The sequence below is a fragment of the Physcomitrium patens genome, chromosome 6 (genome assembly GCF_059467195.1).
Source record: "Physcomitrium patens ecotype Gransden chromosome 6, ASM5946719v1, whole genome shotgun sequence".
NCBI classification, from domain to species: domain Eukaryota; kingdom Viridiplantae; phylum Streptophyta; class Bryopsida; order Funariales; family Funariaceae; genus Physcomitrium; species Physcomitrium patens.
This window is the reverse complement of record NC_143415.1, coordinates 8958218-8981676: the sequence shown is the minus strand read 5'-3', so window position 1 is coordinate 8981676 and position 23459 is coordinate 8958218. Positions and strand designations below refer to the sequence as shown.

Sequence of the window (23459 nt, the reverse complement as noted above, 5' to 3'; positions counted from 1 at the left end):
TTACACTTCACTTACGTCCGCATTTCCAAATTGAACTTACTCCTTCAGTATGTCATTCAGCACGTTCCCAAGGGATCTAGTCTTGCATAATCAGTCGAGTAAGTTGTCCAAGCAATCTGGACAGGGATCATCAGTTAGTCGCAGCATTGTGATGTATCCAGCTGTGTGATATTCAGTCAGAACATCACCAATCAAGGAGGTGCACAGTTCAGGCAAATTACTAGTCCTTTAATTAGTTAGAACCGCTAAGTTGGTCTGGTGTGGTGTGGCAATTATTTAAGGATGTTTCACATATTTCGTGGAGCTATAATCTGCTGTATTTTGCAATACGGCAGATTTTGGCGATTGGACTAGAGGTTACTGTCTATCACCCAGCATTCGACAGTTCCTGTTCCGTTTTCTGCCCAACTTCTCTAACACCTGCATCCATTGTTGAAATTTTAAAGCATCGAAGCAAACGATCCTTGACGTCCTTTTTGAAGCGGAGCACACTTGGCAGGCCCCAGCTCGAACCGTCACAGGGCTTGATTTCTTTGGTCCGTTTGAATTTATGTGACTGCTTTCGATGAGAAGAGTAATAAATTTGTAGTGATCTGGTGGATTGAGGTAATCTTGAACAAGCATGACATTGGTTGTTCATTCCGAGATCACCTTTTTCCTTCAGTCAGCTACGTGAGTACTCTCCTGGGGGCGCTAGCAAAATACGCAGTGGCTCTGGTTGTTGTGGATGTATCACCCTTGTGTTATGTTATAAGTGTGCGGATTGTCTGGGACTTTATCAGAAGATCTAGATCTTTCATAGGGAAGTGTGTCAATTTCTAGGTCTAACAGATCCTAAATATAAGTTTTTCTATTCCAAATTTCCCAATACGACTATTCAGTTCAAGGCATGGCATGAAGACCTGCGTCGTTAGTGTTCTAAATTAAGGTCAACGATTTTGTGGGGCTTGGGTTCGACTGTTTTTACTTTGGAGCTACAGGATAAGGAAGTGAAGGGGCTTTGGAAAATTTCCCTGAAACTTGTAAAAATTGGGATATTCTGTAGGTAGTAAATTTTCAGGGAGAATCAGCAGCAGATAAGTTTTTAGAAAACAAGGAGGCTTGCACCCACACCGTGTGAGGAGGTATACTTCGGGTATCTAAGACTTGGCAAATCAAGCTGTGCTGTCCATAAGAAGAGATTGAGGGGAACTTGACCTGGAATTCTGCTGCTCAACATCGAAGAGAGACTAACATGAGTCTTGTGTAACAAGGAGCCGCCTTGATACCCATCCAAAAAAAGAGTTGCAGGAACTTCTGGCTGCCGTTTGACCATATGTGGTCTTGCAACAAGATGCTTTGCATTTTTTTCCTCTGTTTAATGTGGACTAAAATTCGTGTGACGCGTGTCGAGGAGCATTAAGTGCATGCAAGGAGGAAAAGTTCTGATTTACAAAGGCACAGTGGAATCCGGTAGGTGTTGACTGAAATTGTAGAAATTTGCATACTGGAGATCACAGCGACATTGAATGTAGCCAGTTTTAAGCTACATCTGCAGAGATGTGGGAAACATGTGTGGACGGGAACTCGAAGATGGATTTTTTGGAGAATCATAAGCTGTGAGCGAAGCCCGTTAAGGACGAATTTGCCGGAAGTGATGGGGGCTGTTCAGGCAAATTAACACATTCCGATCTCGACTCAACCATGGCTGGGGCAATAAAGGCCAGATCTGAGAAACCTGGGTTGGAAACAAAACATCACCAGGTGTGCTTAGAAGCCAAGCTCCGATGCCGAAGTCCGATTTTGAAAGCCAGTTAGGTCTCGTTCACAATAGACCTCAAATCTGAACTATTTTGCTCGGAATGACCTGCAGATATTTGGCAAATTGGGTGGCTGAATGTTCATCAGTTTTATTGCTTCGCAAACTGCGAATTGGAGAGCACGAGGGGGCTTCATCGTTGAAGATCCGGGGCAGTGGCTGCCCTTGGTGCTGTTCACACCGACATCACTGGTGGTGGCAAAGCTGAAGGAATACTGACACCACGACATTTGGACAATCTCCGTTGACCCAGAATCGGAAGCTTCGGTTCCAATTTCCTACTGCTTTCCTTGTCGCCGTTTTTCACAATTTTTGCAATGTCAACATTGCATTTGCTATGTGTGTGTATGTGTATCTATGCATATTTTAAAATGTGTATTTATTTATTTTTAATATATACATATATATACACACTTTTTTATTTATTGAGGATGTGAATTGTAGGGTTATTCTAGAAGAGGCACTCAATCTACTAAAAGATTACAATATAGTGAAATTGACCAAACATAATAACATGCTTGTATATGAAAAAAGAATCTTTTAATAAAATGTCTAATTTGCAAGGGCTATGATAAATTGTGCACCTACAATCGGATATATGTCACGGACATACCAATCCTATCAAGATAAAAGGAATTAAGTAGAAATAGGTAAATTTGATAATATCTTGTGGAGAAGCTTTTTAAAAGCCTTGTAGACATGGATTTAACTTTTCAAGTCTTTGTAGGTAATTGATAAGTTAAATATTTTTCCAAGAAGTTAGCCTTTTTTACACTAAAAAAATTACTACCTTTTTAACTTTTATGGATTTATTTTCAAGTAATTTACAACTATATTCTCAATTAAGCTATTTTATAGTATAATCATTCTTTTATTCTTTCATTCAATAGTCATATTACAATACAATAGGATTGTCTCTTCATAACTCAAGATAAACTTATACTCTGTTTGTATCTAATGTCCACATGGAAACTTTGTTCAATGCCATTCCAATAAAAAAAAAATTGAAAATAGCTTAGTAGATATTTTATAAACTGCTATATTGTTGTTAATGACAGCACTTGTTTCTAAGCTTGTTCAAAAGTTTTAGAATTATTTACATAAACAATGCAATATCTATGCTATTTTTCATTTGCAATGTAACCTACTAATTGACTAATTGTGTGGCACCATTGCATCTATAATGATTTGAATGTTATACTTTGCTTCCATAAATTTCCATGTAGTTGGAGGTTCTCTGATATTTCTAATGAAAAGTAATACAATGGGCAATATAGTGAGTTTATGCATATCAATTGCTTTGAGCCTCCACCTTAAATGATGCTGACATTTTGGAGGTATCATGACGGTGTTGCTTCTTCTTAGCAATGCATTGTCGGTTACAACTGACTTTCCTTCATCTAACTCTTTATCTTTTGAATCAAGCAAGTCCCATAGATCTTTACTTTTGAAAAAAAAATTGTATTGTGTCCTTTACTCTGAAGTTTGACAGTGCTTCTAACAATCTTTTTTTTGCTATCATGTTGTCCATTATATCTATATATCTTCACTATCTCAAACTAATTCCTACAGATTCTTGATCTCTGCTCAGGCTCTCTCTACAGATGAAAGAACTACTTTGAGTACAATCAAGTCCTACTTAAATACTGATGTGCAGAAGACAACAAACAAGAATGAGCGAAAATAAGGTAGTTTGGATGAAACTGTCGAACAGAATAACCCAACAATTGCCAAAAAGATACTTCTACCAATCGAAATACTGCCTCAGATGACCAGGTGTATTGGTCACGCATTGCCAATCGAACACCCGGCTTTCAAAATTTGTGTATATGTTAATATAAACAGATCCTCATATCGCTCATTAGAACGGGCTAATAGTGCCGCTATTCTATTCTCCCCGTGCAGGCAGTGAGCGAGCCTGGTCATATCTCTATCAACGTCAAATTCATATCCTACCTTCAAAATCCTTTGACGCGCCTGCAAACCCCTGCTCCAGAATTCATGAATCTGTCCCTTTCATATACCTCGGTCCTTCTGCTCCGTTTGATGACGACGTCGTCAACCACAAAGTCGCTACAAATAGCTCTTGCCCGCACAACTTAAGTGACGCTGCCACTCCACCCAGCTGCACAAACAGACAATGGAACCCGAACTGGTTCAGAAGCCGGGGGGGGGGGGCATGATCAGGGAGGATGAGGAACACGTAGGCAGGCAGCGGCGGTGAAGGCCACCGGAAACAGTTGTCGCAACCACATTGCGGAGAGCAGCGCAGCTACGCAATTTACCTGCCAGCTGGTTCTCCACGTAGGCTGCCTACGTGGAGAAGCTGGATAGCTGCGTTGGATTGTGGAGCTTCCCATTTCCTCAGGCTGGGCTTCTCTGCCAACTGGGCTCCACGTTGGCACACAAGAGAAAGAAAGCCAGAGGAAAGCACATAGAGAGAGAGGCTGAGCCAACAGCACGTCGAGGGTCGGAGAGCGTGATGGCCGCGTAGATAATGGTGCAAGAGAGTTCATCCTATATATATATATATATATATTTATACATAATTCTATTCAACATTATTTTAACCCAAATACTTTTTTAGAAAGATTTCATTTATTTCTCATCGACTAAATAATTATATACATCCACAAATAAGTATCTGTTTCGGTGCTATCTTTATTTAGGTGAAGCGAAAAAATAACTTATTTAGAAATAAACAATATTTTTTAATAAGTGTATTTATTTATAGACCTTTGTTTTTGCAAATTTTATTGCTTTAATTGCTTGCAATTTGTTACGTGTAGAAGTAGCCACTATTAACATTCGTACCTTGAGGATGTATAGTTGAATTTTACAATTTGTAAATCAAACTCAAATTATTACTATTTTTATTTTTATCAATTACGAGACTATTTTTAAGTGCATGTTTTAATCCATTTATATTTATACATGTATGTGCAGTTGCGTGATTTTCAACTGTTTCACTTCGATAAGGAGCATTACACAATTTCCATAATTTTTAAAATATGAAAATAAGAATAGATGAATAAATTCTCAAAAGACGAATACATTTTGGAGCTCATTCACGATTAAAAGAAGAAAGAATTAGGAAGAAAAGAAAAAGGAAGAGAAGAACCCAAAAGATCTGAAACCAGGAGACGTGCGTTTAATTCAGAGATATTTCACGGAAAGCACGGAAAGAGGCACCGTGCACGTGAATAGATCCTAATACTAACGAACGGAAGATGAACGATCAAATTCATCGTCGACGTCGACGGCGGCAGCGGCAACCATGTCGAAAACTCGTAAGCCTTGCTCGAAGGCTTGTGCATTCTGTTCGAAGGTGGCCTCCTCGCATCGTGCACCATGGCAAGCCGGTGCATGGAGTTCCACACGGAACAGGCTGTTTCTGTGATCTTGTAGAGTTGCGTTCTTTGATCGTTACGGCACCGCTTTGCGCACGGAGCGCGGCGTTCAATTTGCGAGTGATTTTCAGGAGAGTAGGGGTGGACACGGCCCCCGCCGATTCTCGTACTGGCTACATGCTTGTCTTCAATGGCTTTGTCTCCCTCTGACAATCACAATTCCCAACTGGTTTTACCCCGCGCTCCCCGAAATTTCGTCTCTCGTACGTCTCCTTTCTTGATTCCGTGTATCTCTATTTCAAACTCAGTTTTACAGTGCAGGCGTGCCTGTGTGCATGTTCGAGTGTTTCGTGATGAGGTATGTGGATTAGGTGGAAGAAAGGAGGTGAAGCCGTTTTTGTACTCTCGAGCTAAACCAGAAGAGAGGTGGCCGCATAGGAGTGGCGAGTTGAATCAACAGCGGATTGCGAGAGAGTTGGAGAGTGTAAATCGGGTACCGTTGGGACTTGTGCCAGTCTGGGAGGAACCGGGTAGCTCGGATGTGAGAGTAGAAATTCCTGGGGAGGGACATGGATACGTGGATAGCAAGTCGCAAACAGCGCTTGCCCGGAGGCTGCATAGGGAAGAAGGGGCTAGGGAAAGAGAGGCTCGTCGCGAGCAGCAGAAAGGACAATCTAAGAGGATTCAAAGTATGCCCAAATTGGCGCTTAGAAAAGTGGCTGATCTGAAGAGTAAGGCATGGAGGTTGTCAATTGCGATTCGCAAATTGGAGTTATCGAGGCCGGTTGCTGATGTGCTCGATGGCTGGCCAGAGCAGTTAAATAATGATGAAATGTTAATTGTAGTCAAGAGAGTAGGAGATCAGGATTGGAAACGGGCGGTAGAAATTTATGAGTGGCTGAATTCTCGCAAGTTGTATACTCCTAACCCACTCTTGCTTGCAACGGTTCTTCGCATTCTAGGCAGGACAAACCAATTGGAAATTGCCCAGGATCTTTTTTCAAAAACTGAGCAAGAGTTGACATCATCCATTCGGGTGAGATTAAATAAAGTAGGCTGTACACCATGATGCAGTTAATTGTGATTTTTTTCTCTTTCTAATTCAATTGGGCAGATCAACTTGATATTATCGTGGAAGCTCACTAAAGGGCTTTTGTTTTTTGCAGGTCTTTAATGCAATTTTAGGTGCTTACGCTAATCAAGGGAAATGGCAGGCAGCGCAGCCCATTCTTGAGTGTATGGTGCAAAGAGGTTGTGAACCTGACATCGCAACTTTCAATTTAATCGCATATGCTCGGTGCAAGGATGGCTTGCCGCCTGGTATGGCATCTGCTCTCTTGAAAGAGATCGAAAGAGCAGGTCTTAGACCAAATGCAACAACCTACAACACCTTAGTACATGGATGTATTACAAACAATATTATCACAGAAGCTAAAGAGATTGTGAAAGAAATGGAACAGCGTGGTTTCGAACTGACTCGTTCAAGCGACGTTTTAGGAAAGGATTGACTGAAATTGTGCGATGGAAAGATGTAGCGTTTACCGACTCTGGATGGAAGTTCTCAGCATCAACCTCCTGGCAATAATGATACGCGGAATTTTTTAGATGATGATATTGTGCGGCAGTCAAGTTCACCAGTACAGAATTTATCAGAGTTCCCTCAGATCCTTATCGCACATTCAAGAATAGTGGAATTCTCTGCTTCTATGTTGCCGACATTTAAGAGTTGAGCCCTCCTAACGTCGTCGCAGAGAGAAAAATCTGAGAAATGGTAACCGGTTTACTGCAGATACTTCTTAGATTAAAAAATTACACTCTGTTCAATATTTTTATTTTACAAAAATATCCAACATAGGGAAAATTCACGCGGACAGTCAAAGATTTCCAGTACAATTCTTAGTCAAAATTGTGTACAGCTTGTTCAAGAGGGCTTCTTCAGGCACACTGGAGTGCGGAAGGAACTATGCCTCAGCCTTCATAATTGTGGTACTTCTTCATATGTGCCCTAGTTCAGAATGATTGCGATCTCCTTATTACAAGGTCGTTTTACATGGGTGTGATAGGGGCCGAAATGGAGCAATATCATTGTGTGCAAGGAGTGAATCATATCATGTTGAAGGAGGGGAGTGTACTTGAAGTCCTGGTCCAAGCATTTTTACGCATTTCGTTACTATGCAGTAGGACAGTGCCAAGGAGGTGGCGCGGAGTATAAAATGGTACTCTGCAACGGCTGTTTGATAATTCTCGTTCGATTGCTTTCTGTATTCCTAGTTCCTGCTAAGTTGGTGCGAGTCTGTTGCAGGCAATTAGAGAGGTCTGATGGACAATACTTGATGGCTTTAGTCGTAAGCTGCGTTGCAATTGACGTGAAATTATCACAAAGCGGCATCAAACTGTCTGGGCTTGCTGCACTCTGGTCTTGCCTGTGTTTTGTTCTGAACAGAATGGCTAATTTCATACTTAAGCAAACTAAATCAAAACGCACTGTAAATTTTTTTTAATGGTTGCTTAGGTTCATTCTACTGGTTTTGTTGAGACACGTATTGAAGCTGCAGCTCAACTGTTGGCCTCATTAATATCAATATAGTAGTTCTATGAAGATGCTCTTGTAGCCGAGGACAACTTGGTGAAAGTATGCTCTGTCGCACATGAATCGCATGAAAACAGGACCTCATTCTGACGACCTTTTTCTTCTCACGCACACATCTTCTCCAACAGCTGCTTAACTTTCAGAAGACTAGTGAACAATCTGTTTGTTCGTGCCTCTACCAAGTCCGTGTCATCTCTTCTGTAGCTCAAAATATGCAATCCCTCAAATGTGGTATGAGTGCAAAATTCAATTAGTCTAGGCACTAGAAAGATAATGCCTCAACGGATACACACTACTCTCTGGGTATTGCTATTGATGGAGATTATTATTCTATTGTAAGAGTATTGATATATATATATATATTGAGAATTGTGGTTGTTGGAATAACCAATAAGTTTAAAAAAAATACATCGCAAGAAAACGTTTACGGTGCCATACAAATCAGGCTCAGGGTTCAGGCTGTGTGATACTGTTAAAAGTTTTACAATGAATTAATTAATTGAATTGAAACGTGAAATAAACATTCTGGTCTTTAACTTTCTACCCTAAATCAGACAGAACTTTCTCTGAATATCTAAAGATTTAATGCTCTCAAGAGTATCGCCTGTCCTGCAGTTCAGATGAATTGATGTATTCCTCGTGAGAAGTGACACTTTACCGTGGTTTTAAAAAAATACTTTATGCATTGATATAAGGAAATGCTCAATGACTTTATCCAAGTGCTGTTCATAATCTGCATCTAGCCAGAAAAAGCTGAACATGCTAGCAACAAATAAGAAGAGAGCTTGCAAATGAGCTTCAAAGTAAAGGATGTCTACTTCTGATAATTCATCGGCCACAAAAACCCTAAAACGAATAAAGGAAGCTAATTTGGTGAAAGCTGTGACAATAACAGAGTAGCAAAAACCAAGGCCGACTGACAACGCTGTTCGCCAAAACATCATCCCAGTCTTGGAAGAACTTAAAAACATCATTATTTGGTGTGCTATCCTGCTTGCAAGAACAAAAAGCTCAGATGAGAATAAAATAAAGTAGTTCAAATAGTTCAAATATCTTTTACTAATTCAAATGAAATAGTTAAGCACCTCAGTTTCTCCAATGTACAAACATTCCTAAATGCATGATCTTGGAAGATCCGGCAAAACCCAGGATTCCAATGCAAAACGTCTAGGTATTTTAGGCAATCTAAAGAATCAAGATAAAAAATAAAAATTAAAAGCCCTTACAGCGTCTGAAACTGGCCAAAAATTAGATTGGGCTTCAAGAGCTCGTTGCTGCTGCAGTTGCCCACTAATCTATCTGTGAGCTCTACCGAGAGCAGATTCCCAGGGTTGTATTCACAGGGATAGACCTCATTGATCTAAGAGCACAACACACTTATCATTAGGAAAGTTGTCAATTCAGTAGAAATCAACTCCTAAACCAGCACTAGATGTGCACCTTCCCGGCGGGTACAAGGATCACATTGAATCTATCACCTGGTAATGCCATCAGAATTACGCAAAAACGAGTATGTCCATAATCAATTGATATAATGAGAGAGCTACATATACATTATCAATTCAAGCTCTACAACGAATCATTGGAGGGATCTCATCGAGCAGCTAGGCCATACACAGAGCATGTGTGTAATTAGAAGCAAAATTCACCTGAAATCTTTCTATAGCCCGCCAGACATCACCAAATTCTGGTCTGCAATCCTGAGGCAAAGATTCCTTTGGGGATTCCGCAGCAGTTTCTACAGCTACCAATGAAGCATGGGGCCTGTATTCTACCTGCAAATTACCCTTTGTCAAAATCTCTTAGCACTTTGGGAACGAATGCACTACTGCAACCTAATTTTGAGGCTGGTGAACCTTTACATCTAATCGACATTCTCCAGTGAAACGTGAAGTCATCATTGCGGAAAGTACAAGCTCAGCAAATACGATAAAATCGGTTTCATGGAAGTGACATTGAACATGAAGATACTTGAATATTTCCAAAGCATTGTCACACCTTAAACACCGAGGTCCAGTAGTAGTCAAAATAACACTGGAACTTAGAGAGGCCTTCATAATCCCGGCCTCTGCTAGGCACAATGATGTAATTGTCAACCACACATATCTTGGCAGATCGGAGATCCACATCTGCAGAAAATCCATTACAAGAACCCATTGGTTATTAGGTGTAAACCTGTAATTGCTAGTCCCATGCAAAGTGGGTAGAGATACTCAGAAGCAATTATAAAATACTTCAAACTCGTAGGTCCAGCATTTTTCAATAGAACCTCGGCAAGCGCCTTCCCAAAATCTTCGAGTCATATTTAAAAGAACCTTCAGATCCTTGTCCCTGCAATCATGTTGGCTTTTACCGAGATCTTCATTAATATTGACTCTCTCAACTACCAACAAGAACTTGCATAGCCGTTTCATCCATCGTAATGTGTTATATATTTTCTGTAGCAGCTTGTAGTTACCTCCACGATCGTACATTCAGCAGCCATCTCTCTCTGAATTGTCTAGTTGAACACTCCTTGCCTTCACAGCCTCAACGACACATTCCTGGTATCCTTCTTGCCTCAGCAATCTCAAGATCCTCACCTGAAATAATTGAAGTTACCTCTTCCGTAAATGCTTTAACGGTTAACGCTAGACCTAGCGTGACTAAAGGATGTAAGATATAAGGATAACCCAAAATTCATAAACGGCTGCCTTAATCGCTCGGTTCCACTCACCAACTCAGTTCAGTACGATCTCTTGCCCCTGAAAAAGGAGCAGTGTGTCCTTACACTCCTATTGCTGAGTGTTCTAAAATGTTCCGAAAAGACCTACGACTGCGTCTATGCAAGATTGTCACGAATCACCTTGAAATGAAAAAGGCCGGACGCCACAATCATGAAAACCATCTTACCATCTTGCAAGAAAACGTAACCACTTGGTATCTTGATCATCGATTAGGTGTGAGGAAACAGAGATGAAATACAAAATTAATTTTAAAAAATAAAATAAAAGAAAATAAAATAACAACCTTTAGATAAGATCTTGCAGCTGGTGGAGACCGGTGATAGCTTGGGGGGTGGAAGGTTGGCTAGGAGAAGAATAGAGCAACCAAAAAGAATGGCCATAACAAGGCCTAGAGCAATCATGACAGCACAAACAAGCCACCAGCGAAATAGATGCACTGACATCACGCGCCCTTGGCGACAATTTCCAATACTATGATACAAGGGCACTCCCAGCATGATCCCTGTCACCGCCACCCCGCATAATGCTGCCTCCTCCATGTCTTCCGGAGCAACTTTCCTCACGGAGCTCCCGTAATTGATGAAAAATGAGATCCGCTACGACTGCATTTGTGAACTGGATAATTTACAGTGATCTGGTCACCAATTTCAACTACTGAGATGTATGTTTCATTGCACCTGGCCTTGCGAACAGTAAAATAAAAACTCTTGAAAGAAAAATTCTGCTTGTTACTGCAGTATCGGATTGGTCCCATGATGAATGACTTCAAGTCTGTAAGCAACTGCTATCATTGACAAGTAATACGAGATCAAAAAAAGCTTGCAAGACCATGTAAGAGAAAACTGAACTCCCCGATGATTTCGCATCGGTTTTTCACATCTTGCGACACCTAGTTTGTTGCAAGAGCTCGACAACGGTCAAACCAGTGTCAGAAGCATTGTTTAGAAATACATCGCAAGTGAGAAAGCATAAAGAACCTCCAACCTTCGTTGAGAATTTTACAAACAGATGCAACCAAGACTTAAAGTCGACTCAAATTTTACAAATAGATACTAGGAGAAACTAAATACAAGAACTAAAACAATCGAAAAAGTCCAGCGAGACCAATTCCGATACTGACGGCCGTGAACACGATCTCAAACACTAAACACACGCCACGATTTGAACAAACTACTCAAGCATAAATCGCCACACACAAAAAAAATCAAACATATATCCAAACCACCCGCATCAAACAAAACCAAATAACAAAAGGCACTTCTCCAATCCTTCAGAAAACTCCAACACTACAACAGAATAACGCTCGCTTGTGTCACAAACAAAAGGAAATAACCACGTCCACTATCCCGACTGAAACCGAACAGTAGTATTCCACCTCGTCTCACCTAAAAGTACAAATTCTCACTTAAACGAAGCCGGAAAGCAAAGCACCAGGCATATTTGCTGCTTCGGTTGCGAAAACACACCTGTGCCTTCCCCTGTTCCCCATGCAGTCCAATGGCGAACCTAACATATTTCACAATGATTTGCACGAATCCTGTTTAACAAGCAGAGGCGCAGAAACGCAGCAGCGCGAGGACAGCAGCGATCGCAATGGTGATGGCGGACAGCCACCGTGTGAAGGTGACGACAGAGGGGGGGGGAGGGCAATAGCGTAAAGCAAGGACGCAAATATCACCGTTCACACCAGCCGCCAACGAGTTTCTGGGTGGACACGCAGACCCCATGAACGGTAGCCCTTTTTCACACTGAGCCATCGTCTCAGTGTGGATTTTGGTCCCCTTTCACACTCACAGGTGTGAATGGAGCACAGTGATGATGGAGCGATTCAAACCAACGATGAAAAAGGTTCGACGGAAAAACTAATCCGACATCCGACATTCGTTCGATGGATAAATGGGGTTGGGTCCATTGGGTCGCCTTATAATAACCTATATTGATGCTGAAACCATTTAATGTTTAAAACCTTATGAAGACGGTGTGAAACCTCGGTGCTTTTGAGCAAGTATTAAAGAAATTTTCTGGAAGTTTGTGAGCAAGTATTATACACATATGTATGTATGTATGTATGTATGTATGTATTCATACACATACATGTGTATAGATGCATACATATACAATTCAAATCTTAAGAAAAAAGAATGTAAACTAAACACTATGGTAGTTGTGGTAGGTAAGTACATAATGGCACAAGGATTGTTGAGTTTGATTCCACTAATTGGGGGTGATCATTTGACACAACTTTCACTATTGCTTTTTTTCTTTTAAAAAGATATATCCTCACTTAAACTCATCACTAGTGGACCCATGGATTGACAAATTAAATAGGTTGAATTGTTTTGGACTTGTTCAAACCCCTAAATTAGATAAATATCTATCATCTACATCCATCCACAACACCTCAAGTTGGATATGAACTTGAGAGATATTCTATCTCACAAGATAAAAGCTTTATGCAAGTTGTAAAGGTAAAAATGACACTATCCATTTCCAAGTCTAAAATTAACATGCCACATTAAAAATGTATATATTTATAAATATATGAATTATCACAAAATCAATTACATGGATTTCCATGTGTAGTAGTTGGTTTTTTCTTTAATAAAACCTTGATAAAAATTTCATCGAATACTCGAAGTGATTTCACACTCAGGTCTGACACCATAATCGGGAGCTCTTAAGAGGCACTCTACATTTCTGAGCGGACAACAGAAACAGCGTCTTCAGCTAGCAAGAATGGGTATACTATTACAGATCTTGGTACAAGAGTGATAAACAAGCTACAACTCCTGCAGGGCATCGCTGAAGTGGTGGGTTCACAGACCTGAAGAAAACATCCACAACGCACCTGCAACTCCTGCAACATTGTTGTGGAAGAGGAAGGGGAGAACTATGCCCTAAAAGTGAAGATTTTGATACATCTGATGCCTATCAACCTACTCTTCCAGGTGCAGGGTCGGCATTTGCAATCCTTGAAATTGTCCACTCCCGGCCACTGCTTCCACTGGACTCTTCAAACTGTAAAATGATCTTGTGGAAACGTCGGAGGGTATTGCGATGTCCTACGCTGACGACTGTTATGCCAGCTTCCTGCACGGCCGCGTACAGGCTTACCTGCAGATCGCCCAGTTGCACACATTGACGGTCAGCGGTGTTAAATCACTGACTAATGAATCCAAATCCACAACCTCATCAAACTCTCCTTTCGGATGCCAGAACGGTTGCTGTTTCACTCACGAGATATTTTGACTGTTGAAATGGGGGATTGTACCTCATTTTTCTCATCCAACGCACTGGTTGACTCGTCCATGAGAGCTAATTGAGGTCGAGACAAAAGAAGGCGTGCAAATGCAAGGCGTTGTTGCTCTCCGAGGGACAAAACACTGGCCCATTCCACAGAAGAATCCAAACCATCACATCGATCCATCAAGTGACCTAATTGAACACGCTCTAACGCCTCAACGAGCTGATCATCATTTGGGGGTAGGCCCCGCATTACTTTCGGCTTGGTGTTGTCTTGTTTAGGAAGAAATGGCAAAGAACCTGTGCAAAACAGACGTTGGCAAGCAAATCATTGAGGGTCTCAAGTCTTAATAAATCACCGCCCTTCACTATGTCTATCAATCAGACGATGATGTAGCCCCATCACAGTTGTATCATGACTGCGCATTAACTAGTACAGTTCTAGGTGGTACATCTATCGAAAGATGCTGATCAATGTGCTGCATCAGGCGAGGGATGAAGTTCACCATTAGTAGTATCCCCGCTCATTTCAACTTCACTCCACCTAGGATACAGCAGCTGCTGACGCAGTGTGCCAAGTACCATGTATGGTCGTTGTGGCAAAAAAAACACCTCACCGCTGCCCATACTTTTGGCATTTTGCACTGAGGCACCATTAGTCTCAACTTGGAGTCCTCCATTCTGAACTCACACCAAATCAATAAAATTACCATTCCACTGTAAGTTGTAATTTTAAAAGTAGAGATCTTAGCGGGTTATCTTTCATTCCAAAATAACGCACATGAAGAATGTAACACTAGCTTCAGCCTCGCAAATATTAAAAAACGAACGTATTAGAATAGGATTGTTAGAGACCAAAACCCTTTCGGTTTACTTAGGAACAACTTTTCTTGGTTGTAGGAAGTGGTTCAGAACTTGGAACTCACGTGGAAGATAATAACCCGGCACGTCAAATCAATCATGACTTCAACTCACCTAATGCAATTTAAGATGTATCATTAGAAAATTCATCGGGACTGGTTAATGCAATCGTGTTACCTCAGCGATCCATTCCTTGTCTGGGCTTAAACCTTTGTCACTCTGCGACTGATTATTATCACTTACACCATCCTGTTCTGCTCCCCCCACACGATGTTTCACATATCGCTTGATTGTGCCGGAACCTGATCTCCACAGCCCCGCAATGGCCCTTAACAAGGATGTTTTTCCACTCCCACTTGCGCCCATGATCTGCCGTACAGGAGATCGATAAAAAGATATAAGTTGTTCAATTTTTCCTGCAGCCATCATTACTCTGCCTCCTTGAATAACCATATCACGCAACCTTTCGGTAACCGAACATTTACGATGCACATCTTCTAGCCTAAAAAGTAAACCATGGAACACTTGACTATCAAATCACAATCGACCACCATTTCTTGCTCGAAGTTATAAAAGAGAAGGAATAACGATGCTTGCCAGCAAATTCTCTCCTTCGTTTACTACCAAGCAAAGGTCCTTAAACAGTGACATGGAATACTGAGGTGTATACAATGTAACATTCTCAAGTACGAGGAGAGGATGAGATGTGCTTGGCGACTCTTGGACGTCAACTAAATTTATACGCGACCTTGCTGTTGACAGTGAAGTCGAACTTGTTAGTGGCTCTGAAGATTCAGGTTGATCAATTGAGGTCTCTGTATTTTGAAATGTGGCTTGTGATAGAGAGTTCTGCTCTTCCAAAATGTCAGTAAATTCACCTGCAAAATTTGTATTACCAAGAGTTAGGGGACTAACATATCAAGCTAATAAAAAAAATGCGCAAGGATATATGTGGTGTAAACCATAAGGGAACCCCACAATACAGAAGTAAAAGATCGCGTCTCGAAAACTTACTCAGCCGATCGATTACTGCAGAAAAAGCACTAAGGGATTGAAATTGATAAACGATAATGGAGAAGTCGCTCAAAACATTGTTGAATGCCGAAACAGATTGATTGATGACACCGAATTCTATCTGGCCTGCAAAGTACAAAGGTGCTACTACGGATGCCGGCAAGAGCCGGATGAGATAGCGATAGAAGTTCGTAAAAAAGTCCAAGTTCCTCGATGCTATCAGTAGTTGCTGCCACGAGAATACACAAGACATGTAAGCAAAATGAAAGCAATGTCTTCAACCATTTGCGAGCCTATTTTGGTAATATAACAACCTTCACACTTCGAACTTAAATGCTTCCGACAAACAAGTAGATCAAATGAGAAAACTGCGGTGAATTGAATTATTAGATCTGAAACATAGATTCCGCAGTCAGGCTAAAAAACACATAAATCAGACACGGAAAAATGCACTTCGGGGTATTCTTAAAGTTCTACCGATGTTCTTCAGAGATGTATCAGAACAACTTGAGGCCACCCACGATCTGGATACCTAAGAGAAAGCTTACGGTGTAATTGTCGAAGGACTGCTTGAATCGCTGGACGAGGAGTTGCATCTCGCTCGACTCCCCCCCGTAGAAAGCAATCGATTCTGCATTTTCACGTACGCGAACTAATCCATACCGAAAATCGGCTTCCTTCTTTTCTTGCATAAAATTAAGACCCACCAAGTTCTGCAAAACACTTGCTTGTAATTATCAGTATATTTACACCATGTGATGCGATGAAAAATGTGAAGTGCAATCACGCAGTGAAACTACTTCGACGGGCCACCTTCAAGGAATTTTTCTTTTTTGAGGGGGAGGGGGGTTGGCGGAGAGGCAAAGAACAACAAAAACGAGAGCGAGCGAGCGCGCGAGCGAGAGAGCGAGAGAGAGAGCGCGCACATACAGATGTTTAAGGATCATCATAGGGGCAGAAGTGCTCACCTTACCCAGTGCCACGCTTAGGGCAGTCCCTCCAATTGAATAAACAAGGAGAACATAAAACAATGGTGCATATATGCCATAGAGGATTCCGCTGAAGGATAGTAGGTTGACAATCGCGTTGAACAAAGAGAGAGCAAACCCCAGAGCGCTTCCGGAAAAACTATTCAAGTCATCAACAATACGTTGGTCGGGATTATCAATAATTGACTGAGACTGGATTTTGTAAAAAGTTTGATTTTCAAAATATTTGTCCAGGTAACGCGTTGTCATCCACCCACGCCATCTGAGAGCTAGTGTGTCTCTGTAATAATCTCGCAGAACAAAAACCTACCAGGTCAAATCAACCTTTTCAGATACACTCACTGGCTCAGAATCATCACCTTTGAAGTTGAGAACTCAAGCAGCATCATATCACCATTAGGTCTTCCGTAATCAAATTTAATGCACATCAATCCTTGGCTAGATTGAACCATCTTCTAAACAGTCAAAACTCAAGCACTGAAGCTAATACGTTAAATATTCTCGGATAAACAAGGGTTTAAGCTCCCAACAAGTTTCTTAATCATATAAAATGAGGGGCTTACTGGTATTCCTCCGATGAACGCTACAAAATATTTGACGAGAATGTTGTAAAATTGCTCCTGATCCTTGCCTGCAGAAAATAACTTACAAATCTTGTTCAATCGTAGCTCAAGGTCATCGAACTTATTTTCACGTTCTCTGAAAAGCTTTACTATGTTCTCCTTAGAAAATCTACATCCAAAAGCAACATATCGAAGTCCAATCTGGAGATATGGATTAAGGCCAAGTCGGCACACTTACTCCCGAGGGCATTGTACAAATCTCGCCCGAGAAAGTTGAAGCCCACACTAATGCCTGTGGTAGCTAAAGTAAGTGCGAAGACTCCAGCCAACCAAAGACGTGCCTTCACTTTGTCTTCTGAGCTCCAGTAGGGGGCTGCCACCTTCCAGAATCTTCGAAGAACAGTAGATAAATCTGAGTCTCGCCTCTGCAAAACAACGGCATCCGACAGTGCATAAGCAAGCGAGGTCTATCTTATCAAAGTTTGAAGCTAAGATGAGATATTACAATCCTCTACACTTCAATGAAACAGTAAGTTATATTGCAGTTCACAGTGAAACAGACGCACACTCCTGCGCGCGGTGGTCAGTACCATACAACTCAACTATGCTCACCGCGACATGGACAGACGACAGCGCAATCTATATCTATGCACATTTCTCCTACCACCTGGATTGTAGAATTTTCTAAGTTCGAAATTTAAAGGTTAGATACGTTGTTTCTGAATAATATAAAAAACCCACTCCGTAAAAGTCACAGATTTAAGTCTGCGCACAAACTTCATGAATCAGATAATTTTTTAAACTGGTTGTTATAATGATAAGGGTCTCTTTCAAACCACCCCAATATGGAAAAATGTCTGAAAGTCCCTGCTACAAGGTATCGTCACTAGCTGAGCTGAATTTGATGTGATTTCACTTTTCTTATGTTGGACTGAGAATAGTGTTTACATCTCTAAGCTGCAATGTTGACCTGCCAATACGCAAAGAAGTCAAGTGACATTTACGAAATTTAAGGCTATCGAGAAGAAGAACCTGCTGTTCCGAAGGTGGCAAGAATTCCGCAATGCAGCCATCCAGTTCTGATTCAGAGGAGGTGGACGACACAATATCATGACCGAATGTGGATTGAGTGGGTTTAATCGAGCTAGCAGGCTTGCCTAGGTCACCAGACTCGGCACCCTCAGTCGAAGAGTCGGAGTCCAAAGAACTTTTCAAAACAAGGTTCCTCTGCCGCTGGCGACGTGCCTCCCATGAAATTCGAGACGAGTACAAATTGGGTCGCCTGAACCGCATAATCCCATCACCCCCCAGCCATCGCCTCGACAGCGTTATCTGCGAACCGCAGAGGGTATGACATTTCGCAGGTCTGTTGCAAGCTCGCCTCAACAATAAACAGCGCTCAATTTTCGGCGAAGAAACAGGAGCGCTGATAAATTGTCGGCTGTTACATGAGACGCTCATCCTAACGCCCTTCCCAGCTCTACTACACTGGACAATTGAATGAACTTGCACTATTCCACGCAATCCCCTCCAAATTAAAGGCTGTCGCCTTCCCCCGTGAGCTTCACACGTCACAATGCAAACACCATCCTTGTTGCAACGTCCACGATCATCACAACGCTACACAGCAACCGCAAGAGATGACCTAATGCTCACGAGCAAAAGATAATGGCCTCCGAAAGGACCAACGGCTGAAGGTTCACCTCTACCTCAGCAATGCTGTTCTCCCTGTTTGCATCTCTCAAAAGAAGAGAGAGAGCGAGGATCACCTTTCCACTCGGCATGAATCCATCCAAAGGCACGCTGCTGGCCAATGATCTGACAAAGCCATCCAGCTCCCTCTCCTCCACCACCACGCTGGATAACAGACCCTATTTTGTAGCATCGCCTCTGTAAAAAGAAAAAAACGGTTTATTGGAAAGAAAGAAGCCATGGCGTGGGGCTCTCATCGCACTTGTGTCACACCAAGCCCTCACGCACTTGGATTGTAGCTGGGACTCCACAAAACGCTGCCATGGGACGCGACGCATGAACCTTGCATTTTCTTCTTCCCCACTTCATTTGCCCACAGATCTCTTGCCAGTCCACAGTAAAAAGCCCTTTTCAATCTGAATTAAACTGCAGTGTTTACAGAAATCCTTCGTGCCGTCAGACTCATCGATGCTGTGCCTCATGTTACGGTGCATTTCATTCCGATTGTTGGGTTCCGTTGCGGGTCTTGCACTGCGATCAACTGTCTCTGTGGCCGCGCTGCAGGTTCACAATCTAGGGGGTCTTGGATGGAGGGTCTTGGATGGAGGGTCTTGGATGGAGGGTCTTGGATGCCAAGTTCCAGCTCTGCTAGGCTTCCAAGCCATGGCACGAGTTCTAGTGCCAGCTGGGCTTTGTATATGGCGGGAGTAGCACCACGTGGAATCTTGTGTGCAAACTACTTTGTAAGCTTACTTTATCTCTCATTTCTGTTCATTATTTGATGTTTTAATCATATATTTTTTAAGTATCAGAATTGGGTTGCAAAGGAATATATACCCAGCTCATACCATGGGGGTTTTTTTTTCATTTCATTTCATGAATGGATATTGGGCAACTGTAACAAATTTTATACACTTTAACAAATTCAAGACGAAGGAGAGTAGAGTCAAGGGGCCTTGGTAACAATTGAAGGAAGGCTAAGATGAAGTAGAGGGCTAAGGTGTGAGAAAGCTAAGACAAAGTGTTAGCGAGAGATAATAAAGCATAAAGAAGAGTCAAAAGATAAAAACATGCATAAGGTAGCCAATCTGTTCTCGACCACCCTTCCATTTTTTTTTATCTATATTGTGGAATATTTTTATAAGTCCAACGTCCTATTTATAACTATTTTTGATATCCTATGGTTGGAAATAGGTTAGGTGTTGGTTAAAATAATGATTAGTAATGAGCAACATATAAAATTAATTGTACTTGGAATTGATATGCATGAACTATTAAAATTTAATTATGCATTAATGGAATTGTACATATGAGATGGTTGGTTATGCATCAATGGTTGATTAATTTTTGCTCTTCCTATGGTTGGAAAGTGTCGTTGTAATCTTTGGATTTGTATAGATAATATGGCAAAAATCCAAAAAATTATAGTTGAAAATAAAATAGTGTACTTTTTCACATTCAACTTTATAATTGAATTTGGCTTTTTAGTTTTGTGTTATATCACTCTAAGAGTTGTAAGGTATATAGAGGTACCAAATTGCAATACATTTTGGAGTGCAATTAGGTATATGGAGGTGCCAAATTACAATGCATTTTGAAGTATAATTTGATATGTAGAAATACCAAATTATGACACATTCCAAATTACAATTAGGCATTTAAAGTTGAAAAATTCTAACTATTATTTCTTTGAAAGAAGCAAGCTGTGTGAGAGTGCCAAATTTCAATATATTTCAAATTGCAATTTGAGGTATTGAAGTATCAAGGATATGAAGCTTGAAGAAAGAAATCCTCAATACACCCTTGTGTTACTCAAAAGAATTTTAAAGTCACTCAAAGATGATATATTATTAAATTAGAATGGCTATTGCCAAAGACAAGATGACTAAAAAATCTTAAAACAAGACTAAGGACTAGAAATGCATTGATAAGAATGAAGAAGGCTTTACTCTTGTCTCCATATATATATCATGGACATACACATGTAAACCAATAATTACCTATATAATTAGATTAAAGGTGGTAAAAATAGATTAATTCCATAATATCTTCTATAGAAGCTTTCTAAAAGCTTCATAAATACTACTTTGACTTTATAACTGTCTATAATTGATTTTTTAAGTTAGAAACGTAGTCAACAAGTTGGCTATGTGCCACACATGTTGGTAGCTTGAAGAACAAGCTAACTATGTGGTCCACACATAGAAAACTTACTTTGTAAGCTAAGGCATATGTTCTATAAAGTCAACACATATTAGAGGTCTTATAGAACATCACCACATAGCTCCTAGTTAGATAGTATATATGGAGGTAAGAGCAAAGCCCTTTCACTCTTGTCAACTTTTTTCTTGCTTTTAGTTTAGATTTAAAAGTCTCTAATTTCTTTGTCTTTTGGCAATAGCTATTTTAGTTTTTTTTAATATACATACTACTTTATTATTATTTTTTCACTTTTCTTTTAACATAGATTTTCCATGTTTATGCATCTATAAGTCTAAAATCCACCACTCTATGAAATTAGTACTATACAACAAGTTCGAGATGTAGAATGAAAGAACTCCAATTTTAAAACTATTAAATTAATTTAAATGTGGATGTTTATAGTTCAATTAAAATTAATGCGTTTCAAGTAATGGTTAATAATATTAAATTAAAATATTAAATAAAATTCACTATATAAAAATAATAAAAAAGATAATTAATTAAGTTATTACTATTAATTCACAATAAGAATAAAAACTTAAGTTTAAGTTAAAATTTAATTTAAAGTTAAATCCTTGAACATTGTCAAGGTACCTTCGCTTTTACCCGTCTTATTTTATTTTTATTTTCATCTTTACATTGACTAGTAATCTCCACATTTTGACTTTTGACTAATAAATTTTAACTTTAAATTTTTAACCTTTAATATTTTCACTTTAATTTTTAATTTTTAACTTTAATTTTAATTTTTAACTTTAATTTTAATTTTTAACTTTAAATTTTAAATTTAACTTTAAGTTTTAAGTTTTAAGTTTTAAGTTTTTATTCTTATTGTGAATTAATAACAAAAGCTATAACCACAAGGAATTTTACATTGAAACAAAAAAAAATGACTGATTGATCGGGAGAAATCCGAGGCTCTTGAATCCCTTGGAGTACTTGGGAGGCCAAGAGAGCTATCTACCACAATGAAGCATGTTTTAAAACTCAATAATTATCATTCACAACTAAAAATCCATGCACACCCATCCATAAGTTCATAATGAGATTTAACAATCTAAATGAAATTAAGATTAGGATTTTTGGCCAAATTTTGGCATGGCTTCGTCCTTCACCAAAAGAGGAGAGAGAGAGAGAGAGAGGGCTTGGAAAACGAAGCCTCTTTTACACAATTGAGTGGAGGCTTGTGGAAGGGTGGCTGCATTTCCACCCTTGATTTTTAAGATCCCTAATCTAGATCCATGGCCTTCATTCATCCAAAAGCTAATTTTGTTACCAAGTTTGATGGCTATTATAAGTAAAAAAAAATTAATTTTTGGTAAATCTAACTTCACCATTGTGTTCAAAACACCTTTTGATGCTAAGATTGACTACTTACATGCCATTAACTATGTTTATTTATAATTTTTATGAAAGTTTTTACCTCTAGAGATTTTAGCAATTATTGTAAAATCCTTCAAAAATAAAAATTTTAGTGCTCCACTTGTATGTTGGAGGAGAAGGTGCTGATGTTTTTTTCTTCACCCCATGAGGTGAATCCAATGCTGCCATCACATTTGAAAGTGTCCATTAATTGAAAAAAACTACTTTGTTGCTTGGATTTATTGAAGTTGAAGAAGAAGCTTAAAAACCATCATTACTAAATTTCACTAAATCTTTTAGAAATTTCTAATTTTAATTCACTCTAAATCATATGAAATGATTGTAGGTGAATGCACATGTTCATAGTCAACCCTTATAGTAATGACTAACAACCTCTAAATTATTAAAATTAATCAAATTACTATTTTAATTTTCTAATCCTTATCATTTTGATCTTAATTAACTTAACTCAAGGAATCAAGTTAGGATTTCTACCATCAAAGTTTACAATCCTAAAAATTTAATAAAAGCAAATTCTACTTATATAAATCCTAATTTAACATGCTCAATTATCATAAAATAAGAAAAATTTAAAAAATGAAATTTTGAAGTATAATTGAGAACTTAGATGTGATACACCATCTGTAGGATATTTGCTATGCAAATAAAATAAATCTATGAGTCTCTTGCTAATGAAGCTAGTATCTTATTTAAGGACATATAATCAATATAAATGCTTAAGAATAAGGTTCTTAAAAAAAAATAAAGTCATAATATAAAACTCTAATATCAAATTCTATCTTCTTTAATATGAATTTGGTGATATTATAATTTAAAAATATTGGAATCCATCCTTCTTCGTCAAATGATGTTGATTTGGAGTACTATAAAAAAACAATTAGAAGTTGAGAAGTAAAAAAAATAAAAATAACCATGTCTTCCTTTATTAGAGAAAATTTTAACCTATAGATAATAAATTGCTTCAACCAACCTTCCTCCTCCATCAAAGTGGATTTGGATTAAAAAAAATGAAGTTAAAACAAAAGAAGAATAATAGAAAAAAAAATGT

The 23459-nt window shown here is 39.5% G+C and overlaps 3 protein-coding genes across 18 annotated transcripts; 1 reads left to right on the top strand and 2 right to left on the bottom strand.

Annotated features, from left to right (window-relative positions):
* The first annotated feature begins 5121 nt into the window (after positions 1-5121).
* LOC112283489 (pentatricopeptide repeat-containing protein At3g18110, chloroplastic) lies at positions 5122-7145 on the top strand. Of its 2 annotated transcripts, XM_073534701.2 has the most exons (3): positions 5122-5411; positions 5520-6184; positions 6315-7145. In XM_073534701.2, exons 1-3 carry the CDS (start codon positions 5339-5341, stop codon positions 6654-6656), a joined length of 1080 nt encoding a protein of 359 aa, XP_073390802.1. In that variant the 5' UTR covers positions 5122-5338; the 3' UTR covers positions 6657-7145. The 2 variants fall into 2 exon arrangements, with proteins under 2 accessions (XP_073390802.1, XP_024377965.1); XM_024522197.3 differs by having other exon boundaries at positions 5122-6184.
* Positions 7146-8205: 1060 nt separating this feature from the next.
* Positions 8206-12050, bottom strand: LOC112283490 (uncharacterized). 14 transcript variants are annotated; one of them, XM_090251156.1, is made up of 7 exons: positions 11931-12050; positions 10748-11245; positions 10197-10320; positions 9737-9867; positions 9388-9513; positions 8965-9098; positions 8206-8731 (listed from the first exon to the last, which is right to left on the bottom strand). In XM_090251156.1, exons 3-7 carry the CDS (start codon positions 10210-10212, stop codon positions 8404-8406), a joined length of 735 nt encoding a protein of 244 aa, XP_090107282.1. In that variant the 5' UTR covers positions 10213-10320; positions 10748-11245; positions 11931-12050; the 3' UTR covers positions 8206-8403. The 14 variants fall into 14 exon arrangements, with proteins under 14 accessions (XP_090107282.1, XP_090107284.1, XP_090107283.1 ...); XM_090251158.1 differs by having other exon boundaries at positions 8206-8728; XM_090251157.1 differs by having other exon boundaries at positions 10748-11098.
* Positions 12051-12966: 916 nt separating this feature from the next.
* Positions 12967-19051, bottom strand: LOC112283866 (ABC transporter D family member 2, chloroplastic). Of its 2 annotated transcripts, XM_090251148.1 has the most exons (12): positions 18904-19051; positions 18167-18466; positions 17373-17559; positions 17135-17202; positions 16551-16877; positions 16131-16295; positions 15583-15811; positions 15166-15446; positions 14746-14937; positions 14214-14388; positions 13736-14007; positions 12967-13578 (listed from the first exon to the last, which is right to left on the bottom strand). In XM_090251148.1, exons 1-12 carry the CDS (start codon positions 18916-18918, stop codon positions 13396-13398), a joined length of 2394 nt encoding a protein of 797 aa, XP_090107274.1. In that variant the 5' UTR covers positions 18919-19051; the 3' UTR covers positions 12967-13395. The 2 variants fall into 2 exon arrangements, with proteins under 2 accessions (XP_090107274.1, XP_024378905.1); XM_024523137.3 differs by lacking the exon at positions 18904-19051 and having other exon boundaries at positions 18167-18864.
* Between the last annotated feature and the right edge of the window lie 4408 nt (positions 19052-23459).